This window comes from Apostichopus japonicus, chromosome 2, assembly GCF_037975245.1.
Source record: "Apostichopus japonicus isolate 1M-3 chromosome 2, ASM3797524v1, whole genome shotgun sequence".
In the NCBI taxonomy this organism is placed as follows: Eukaryota; Metazoa; Echinodermata; class Holothuroidea; order Aspidochirotida; family Stichopodidae; genus Apostichopus; species Apostichopus japonicus.
In genome coordinates this window covers 25324468-25334290 of record NC_092562.1, presented here as the reverse complement: position 1 = coordinate 25334290, position 9823 = coordinate 25324468, and the positions used below count along the sequence as shown (strand labels likewise).

The window sequence follows — 9823 nt, the reverse complement described above, 5'->3', positions numbered from 1 at the left end:
GTGTGGGCTGGAAGTGGGGTTGAGGTGGGGGTATTACATTATTACCTCTTTTCCTGAAGATAGTCATGGACGATTTTCAGTTGACGGAATACAACTTAAACCATTCTTTTGACAAAAGTAAACTTGTATCTCCTTTTACTCACTTTACAGAGAGGAATGGATGGAGAGGGGGTGGGGGGGGGGGGGTAAGGAGTGTGATATCAGATGCGCTTTCGGTGTCAGTGTTTTTTCCGAGTTCAATTGTCTTCTTTAATAAATGCCTGTTTGTCTGTGCAATCTAGGTTTGTCCACTTTCACATTTATCTCTTCACCCAGTCTGCTTACAAAATATTCAAACTCAAACCTGGCTGAAGGAAGAGAGAAAACAAGAAGAAACCACAATGATTCTATTTTGCTGAGAAATTTATTTATTAATTTAAAGCCTTATATAGAAGCATTGAAAACTGGTTTAATCCTGTAGCAAGTTTAGTAGTACTATTAAAGTTATATTATTATTAAAAGTGAAATTTTGTATTCTATACAACCTGCTCGCCCTCATGCGTGTTGAGAGGGGTGTCATCCATCGCACCCACCCCCCCCCCACCCAAACTCCCAAAAGTATATTTTATTAACCTTAAAGCGGACCCGATCGCCTGCTGCAGTTGGGACTCTACACTGTCTGACCATATGAGTTGATTATGGATTGAGAGGTGGGAGGTGGGGGTCAGAGCATCAATGAGAAACAATGTATGCATATGGAGTTAATCTGTGGTATTGTTATACCACATTGGCCATTCTGGCGAGACTCTTCCTAATCCGATATGTGTAAAACTGTAAGAGGATACGGTGCGCAGGGGGGGGGGGGGGGTGAGGCAAATGATACAATGACGAGATCAGCTTCAGAATAACAAGAATTGTATGTCGAATTTGGTATAGTTGCCATCCTATGAAGGAAGGGGTGGTGGTTATCTTAGGGCCTACGAAGAGCGGATGGCCTCGTAAGGAAATTATTTTCACCTATTGAGTTAGAATGATTTTACCCCATTTGAAGTCCCTCAACTCCAATATTTATGAATCAGGCTATTTACATATCTCATTATTATTATTATTATCATTATTATATAGGTAAATGGACAACGGCAAAATGGTTGACGAAAAATTATAATAAAGATATGAAAGAGCACAGAAACGTTTTGCTAAAACGTGACCTAAGAATTAATCCAAAAGCACACAGTGGCTCGAATCCCTTTCTAGCCACACACAAATTCAATCCTGCGATTGTCTCCGATGATCCGATACTATAGTTGAAAATTATACGTAATTATTCTACTAAACATTCCAAAGCAGGTGAAAATGATTACATTTTTACGTCATATAATTCTTTTTAATATTACATCATTGAAATATGAATAATTTACTCCCAGTTTTCCTCTTCGTGTTTGACCGACAACTGACCCTATAAAATTCGGATTAAATTAATTCCTAGCATTTGTCGTTCAGACTGACATTTTTCTTTTTCATATTAGTAATTATCAGATGTATAAAGGTCAAACTTGAAAAGTTAAGAACATTCGACTTAAAGAAACTTGACTAGAAAAAATGAAAATCGCACAACGTTTTGGGATTTAATATTCCACGAAACTTGTTTTAACTTTACTCTAATTTAAACTTAAATGGATTTTCTTCCTACCCCGTGATCAGACATTTATAGAGTTAATATGTTTGCTCAAACAGGTCGACTAACTACATGCTGTCAGATGAAACGGCTGGTTTTTCGCAAACGCCAAACCTAACTTGTTTGTCACCCTGACAAGGTGTGTCGTTCCAAAATCCCAGTCGGACGTAGTTGATCTTCACGCAGTTTTCGTTGCCAAGGCGATTGTTTGGTTCCCGTTGGCGCCAACAATCAAACACCAGTGACGAGCCGTCCGACCAAATGAAAGTATCTTGCGAAAAATGATGACAAAAACAATTGTACAGATGATAATCCAGACTCTGAGCCAATTAGGTCATACCGCCCCCTCCCCCCGTGTAAACTATCGTTCCCTTTTTTGCCACCACCGTGTGATAAAAAAGGCATGAGTGAGAGGACACATATATGCATTCCCCTACTTGAAGTATTAGTTCAACCCCCACACCCACCCCCACCCCAGGCCAACTCAGCAGTTCAGTCCACTGACTTGATGATTATTCTTAATTCTTGTGAACTCTACCTTAAAATACGTACAACTAGGCACTTTTATTCACGTTAATTAGTTGGCCTCGCGGGGCTGAGTTAGAGCCTATACGTAGTGTTCTTGAGGACTTACGGCTTTCGGTTTTGTCCCATGACAACACGGTGCGACAAGCAATGACGTCGCCAGGGGGCTTTCTGGGGATAGTCGTAACACCCATATACTTGGTACTCAGTTCGATGTCCACCCCCCCCCCCCCCTTTCCCTGATTTCTAACATCCGGGATTCGCTTCTGGTTTCTCTTTCAAAGAGTATAGGGATGCGTATGGAATTATTACTGGATAAGTTCATTTAAATCCGAGATGTTTCTTATCTGTTATGCATAAAATAAATACTTCTTAATTCTAATGCAGCAAAAAAACGTATGTTACATCGGCTATGACTGACCTTTAAGGATCACTCCTTTTGGCCTCAAATTTTAGCATTCTTGAAAAAATGCCTCAAAAAAGTAAAAAGGTTTTTAACTCGAAAAAAAGAAAACGCTTCGAAGGTGGTAGTGAAATATTCATTGATGTTTAATAAATAATGAGTGATCATTACATGATTATGTACCATATTTTAGGGTGAAACTACACAGTTATCGCAGACTTGTACTACTGTTTTCTTCTCTATCTTATAGATGAGCATCCGAGTTATTTACAAAACTTATACAAACAAAAACACTACAAAAAATAATAAGAAAATAAAAACCTGACTGGAATTTTATGTAGTTTCGACAAAGTTGAAAATACAACTGAAAACCTCGACGATGATTGACTAACGAGGCTGTTCAGTGTGAGCCTTGGATGTAAATTGTTAATATAGTAACTTGAATCCCTTAACGGTTCTGATCATACAATTAAATCTGGTACCGTTTTAATATAGGTTTAGGTCAAAATCATTTCCCCCTCAAATGGTAGGGGAACCCCTTAACTGAACCCCATCCCACCCCCTCCAGGGCGGGACAACATGTCCTCTATTCGTGAGATAAAATATGGTAATCCTCGTTGCACAGATAACATGCATATGCGTGTCATGTAAGTTGTAAATGTTTCTCTTACCTTGATCGTCGGGATCTCTGATGGCGCCAATCCATGCTTGCTTCAAGTCTGCTGTATCAGACACAATCGTGTTTTCTACTTCACTTTCGATAATCGCTAAATAACCGCCTTGGTCATGACAACGATTAATGGCTTCGTCGGCAGATATAACAACTTCACCAGGTAAGAAAACCTTAAAGTAACACGAACCATCGTAGTACTGTGCACCAGGCGTATCCGGGCAACCTTTTAAGAAACATGTATAAATGTGTAATTATAAAAAAAATATGATATAACATACATGATATTTTGGGTATTTTTCAATATATTAATAACAACAACAATAACAGGGAACCGATAACCGTTTGATAATAAGCAAATGATCGTAATCTATTTTACGGTATATCGAAATCACGATACTTACGGTCGTTATCTACAATATCCACGATGACGGTATCGGTGAGAATGTTGATACGGTGAGATAAATTATCGCGATTAATCTGGACCATAAATTGTTCAACATCTTCCGGTATATCATCATCTCTGAGTTGAAACGGTACATCGAGACTTGTCTCTCCAGCCGGTAGGATGGCACGTTTGTAACCCATTTCTTCATGGTGCGCCACGCGATACATATAATCTATCTCATGTCTAGCGTGTGAGGTTGTACCTGTCCATTCTAGATTCACCCGGTAGGCTGTAGATATAGATTCAGTTAATAATAACATATTGACACTGCAGACTATGATAGCATGTTACAAACAAAACACATTTATTAGAGGGTGACAACATTCCCTACCCACACTATGCCATCTGCCTGAATTACACAGTGGTCGTTACTACAACCCTTCTTACGAATATATTCCCCTTACCCCTACCCCCCCCCCTTCCCCACCCTTGCCCATTCCAAGAAAGGAGCAATAAACATTCCAAGTTTTTTTTATGTTGAAATAAGCCACATTTTGACTTTAACTTACCAATAGGAAAGATCCATAAACAACTAACGGAGGCTAAATTAACAAAATTCTTTCTGAGGTTAACTTACGAATAACCAAATCTTCATCGAATGGTTCGTTCACGATTAATGTTAAAACTGCGCTCCCATCGCCCTCATTTGCGATGACGCGGCTGGTACGAAATGACCCGGAATGGCAGCCTATATGGAGATGAAGAACGCAACTATACCTTTATTGTACTGATATAATTATGTATGTGAACTAAGTATAAACCCACGATATCACTGTTGGAATAAGAGGAGAGGGAGGGGTAGGCAGGGGGTTTAGATCCACCAAATTCCGATGTATAATACCACAAGTACACGGTTATAAAATATAGCGTGATGCCGACAACCGTTATACTCCTACTACATATTGTAGATCGGGAGCCCATACACATTGCATACCCCTCAAAACCAAAAATTAGCAACCGTACATCATTCATCATAAATGACTGCATTACCAGAAATATTTTTGATATGTGGTGGGGTCGGCTACTTATATCAAGTAGACTACTCCTATTACTGAAAATGTCTGGCGTCCCTACTCGTAATACCTTGAGATGATAGTCTTTAAGTGCAGGTTGGTTTCAGATCTAACCCCCCCCCCCGCAGCCCCTACCCCCTCCTACAAGAGACTATAGAGAGGGGTGTGGTAGCATGAGTATTTCACGGGGACTCAGGCTGCATCAAGCTCATGTAATTATGTATATAAGGTTAAACGTGATAAACGTACAAGATCAGACATAAAACAAACCATAAATAACTAGTTTGGAGCGATCTTGAACAGATCAGTCAGACTTCTGAGGCCGAGGAACGCCACTCCCTTAGAATTTGCCACTCAACCCCCAACCCCCCCCCCCTCTCCCCCTCACCCAACTTTGAAATCCGCCACGGGAGCTCCAGTTATTTCTTACCCGTCTCGGAAGTTGCAGGCCCCAGTATGTTCACGTCTATGATTTCCCGATATCCATAACCTCCGAGAGATGCTTTTCCTTTCAGCACCTCGCTAAATTTGATCCGTATTTTACGATAACCATTCTCTGAGCTTCCCTCGACAGCATCGTCGTGCAGAGTTACGTTAACGCTGCCGACGTATTTCCCTTCTGGAATAGTCGCTGTCTCTGGTATCGTGATGTCATCGTGTATAGTTAGCCCAACACCGTAGCTGAGCAGCCCTATCGAAAATACAGGGAATTTAAACGAATTTACTAATATTGAAATAGAGAATGGATCATTTGATACTGCCTAAAGAAAATAAGACGCTAAATAAAAAGGGGAAAGAACTTGTTTGGGAAACATAGACCTAGCTAAAGGGAAGGGGAGGGGGAGAGGCGGGGCGGGGGGGGGGGCAAATTTTCATTGACGAAACGGGACCGGTCAAAATAATTGGCAAAACAAGGAGAGCTAATAACCAGCCTTCTCGTTTTATACGGTGATTTATTACGATGTGATCTGATCCAAGAAGGTTTTACTAATTAGTCATACTAAGCATAGAATGAGATTTCTCTGAACAAGCTAACTTTGATTCAGTTAACTTTAATTAAAAAGTCCGTGCGTCTTTCCGAACTTGATTATCGTCTATAACAAAACACGGGCTTGGATATATATGCTACTGTACACTAGCAATGTAATACAAACCAACAAAGTGATAACCGGTAACCGGTTTACAAATACACCAAGTGATAACCGGTTTGAAATACACCAAGTGGCGGTTTAAATATACAAACAGGATTGTTACTTAATTTCATTAATATTGTTTGATTTCTGGAGTTTAGGCCTGTAGGGTGAACATAATTGGGCATTTAAAGCAGCGTTTGGAGTTTTATCTTGACGTATATATAATCAGCGTCCATAGCCTAGTGGTTATGGTGTCCATATATAAAGCGGGGGGGGGGGGGCGGGTTCGAATCCAAGTGGACGCTGGATTGCAATTGAATTGCAATCCCATGTTAGGTAATACTCAATTCAATATATATATATATATATATATATATATATATATATATATATATATATATATATTTATATATATATATATATATATATATATATATACATATATATATATATATATATATATATATACATATATATATATATATATATATATATATATATATATATATATATATATATTGAACTGAGTATTACCTAACATGGGATTGCAATTCAACCAAACCATGACATCCATCAAAGTATTTTCACCAAATGAATGTACTTGAGGGAGTAAGTTAATCAATTTCATTCAACCCTCAACATATCGTCAACCGGACGCTTTTATAAGTATAAAGTATAAAACACATGTTAGCGCAAATGTTCTTTTAAAAAGGTCATTCCTTCTCTACTTGAAATGAAACTAAAATAAGCAAATAGATAAGTTACTTTGTGACGGGATTTTACTCTGAACTATCATTGCAATATTGATCAATTTGAAAATGAAGAAGCTGCATGCTGTAAGTTCTCATTTCTATAACTATTCCTGTATGACAGAGGATAGATTCCATAAAATGGTGTCATGAAAAGGCATATCAATACAAGCATTATAATTTAAACTCAAATCTCTGACTCTTCAAATGTGGACAAAAAACACTTTGTCTTTGGTCCCTCAGGCCCCGAAGGCTAGCTATACGTTCCTTGAAAGCATGGTCATTACTTTGTCTCTTAACAACCTGTTACCGTCTAGACAACAGCATATATTCTTTATCCCGTAAAAGACATAGTAATTATACAGCAATGGGTGTTTGGTTAGCCCTCCCCCTCCCCACACCCCCATCATACCATACTGATGGTACCACACATGCAATCATGTAACACTAACCAATAGTAACGTCACGTCCTCGTGGTTCGGCAATTTCAAGAAAAAGTGTCGCCGTCTTTTCTTCAGCGTAAATCGTAACTTGTTCCGATTGCCATTGTACGATTGGTTCAAAGCCTGTGGACATTATGGTAACAGAAATGTCAAACATATGAATGTTCTTCTTAACATTTCGGTCATATTTTTACGTTTTACGCAACCAGTAATACCACTCTATACTTTCCTTCCCATGTCACGCTTCAAAGCTCTCGTAGTCACAGTACGAACAGTTCCTTATCTTTATCTGATTCTAATGCTAATACCACTCCATACTGTCCTCCCATGCTATGCTTCAAAGCACTCGTATTCGCAGTACGAACAGTTGCTAACCTTTATCTGATAGAAGAATGATACAGAACTCACACTTTTCATATACTGCCAGTACGAGTGCTTGGAAGCTCCTGTCGGTTAGCCAAGACATTCAGTCCCCCCCCCCCTTCCCTCCTCAGCACTCTCCAGAGGAACGGCCAAAAACTGCAGATTTCAGACATGCAATATTCTGTCACCGGAAAATACCTACTTACTTAAACTTGACTTACCTATAAACTTCTTACCTACAGAGTTTCTTAATTTTGAATGAAAATACACGTCCATTAGCTGTTGCATATTCAGAGTCATTATTCATGACTCACCCTGTATGAGAAGACTCGACATATCTATACTTGAGACATCATAATTTCCCATGCACAGAGATTATACAATGACACAAGTCGTGTTGGCTCGACTGGATCTCAAAATAAAGGGATTCGTTGCAAATCTGCACACTTCATATAAGTAGGGGGGGAGGGGTGATAGTATGGTCGGGAGGGGAGAGTAGAGATTGCACTTTCTGAGGTCCTGTTTTCGGAAATATGACGTCACTAGTTAGTTGTAATGAAAAGATTGCCTACTTGTCTGCAGGTCTGGTATATATTTTTTGAAAAGACGTTCCATTCTTCCAAATTTCCAATTCTCGATAAACAATGGTAAACTTTACTTGATTTGATTATTGGTGTAATAAAGTCAATGACTTAAACACCCCATTGAAAGTATCTTGTTTCACCCAAGAATTAATCATTAGTCTACACTGTATTGCGTACAGCCTAAGTCAAACTCTGATACCTCGACGTATACGTATACTCAGTGAAAGATTCTTGAACTGACCAACTTAAGCCATGTTTCTTGATTTCTTCATAATATGAATTCAATTATCTTTTCAATATCTCCTCACAAAAACAATGTTCATACTAATCTCAACAAAATGAAAAACCAACAACAAAAAACACATGTAGCTTAGCTAATTTCAAAATTTGGCCAAAATTATTCCAAAATTTTGAAATAAAACTTGCTTAGTTAGACCTACATTTTTTTTTTATGGATTTTAGTTGATTAAAACATTGATTAAAAATCAGATGAATCAAAAGCTTTGCAAGCAAAGTTATGTAAATTTTTGCAAGTGGGTAACATACATGCACAACAAAATAGATAGGTATATGTGAACCTACCGTTAGCAATCGGTACATAGGTGAGGGTAAATACCCCCATTACCATCCGCAGAATGCCTCGCACCATTTTACCTTCCGCCGGTGCCTTGCCTTGATCCGTCAAAGGAGGTCAGATAATGACCTATATATATTCAACTGCAGAAAGTTACCACAAATTATAAGACATTTACTAGAACTTCCTTAACAAGAAAAAAAGATACTTCAATAACCTGAGCGTCCCTCACGAAAATGCAAGTCACCAATGCCAAAGGCTGAATTTCTCTATTACGGCTATACATCTCTCATAAAATTTGAACGTATTTCGCCCTTATGTAAGATTTCAGGGATTAAAATAAATAGTTAACTCTATACATACACGTAACACGGGCAACGTTACTAATGCAAAATCCATACCAGTATAATTCCTAATAAAACACAATGTTCATACGTAAAGTAAAAGGGTGGAGTTGAATAAATGCCTCGTAGGTTGCTTTGAAAACCAGTTTACTAGGTTGTATCTAGATCCTTTGGGAGACAGTTAGCTTTCAAATTATTCGTGTGAGGCCTTAGTTATGTTTCAAGTTTTATCGCCTTTTTTTTAGCTGAATGGGTGTGTAAGTTTTTGTTTTTTATACGTATTGGTTTCCTTATATTATATACATATATATGTATATAAACATATCACTTTTCCAGAAATGAAATTCAGCATGAAGTCATAACTGGCTATTTCTGCAAAGTTGTTGTTTTTACATGTTAAAGCTATATTTTAACAGATCAAGGAACAGCAAAACAAATTACAAGACGAGGGAAGGAGGGAGGGAGGAGGAGGGTGGGGGAGGGAGGGGAGGCAGGGGTCGCATTAAGGGTGAGTGTGATACGTGAATTGGTTTGAGGGATTTCAATCACAGAGTGTCCTCAAAACTTTCCGACAAAATGGTTCGTTTGTGTGAATTCCGTAGCACAAATTATAACATATTTGTCTAAAATGATAAAGAAGGCCTTTCATATACATATTTACAGGGCAATAATTTTTTTATGAAAAGGGGTATATTTTGAGCGTTTCTCTTTGTCTGTTACGAAAGGAAGGGGCAACTTCCCTTGAGTCCCGACTCCGCAACGCTTTGGGGAGGGGGTGGGGTGCAGGCATGCTGATACGTAGACTAGTGAGACCCATGAACACAACAAGTTTGATTTGCCGAGACGGGAAAAGATTACTCATGATACGAAAATAAGAATGAATATTCCAGACTTTTCATTTTTAATTGTATAAACTGCAA

The 9823-nt window shown here is 38.5% G+C and overlaps 1 protein-coding gene across 1 annotated transcript; it reads right to left on the bottom strand.

The window, feature by feature from the left end:
- Positions 1–384: 384 nt before the first annotated feature.
- On the bottom strand, positions 385–8867 carry LOC139983792 (uncharacterized). Its single transcript, XM_071997572.1, has 7 exons — positions 8568–8867; positions 7048–7161; positions 5144–5404; positions 4278–4388; positions 3657–3929; positions 3254–3478; positions 385–1925 (listed from the first exon to the last, which is right to left on the bottom strand). The coding sequence occupies exons 1-7, from the start codon at positions 8632–8634 to the stop codon at positions 1723–1725; spliced, it is 1254 nt and encodes a 417-aa protein (XP_071853673.1). The 5' UTR covers positions 8635–8867; the 3' UTR covers positions 385–1722.
- Positions 8868–9823: the final 956 nt, after the last annotated feature.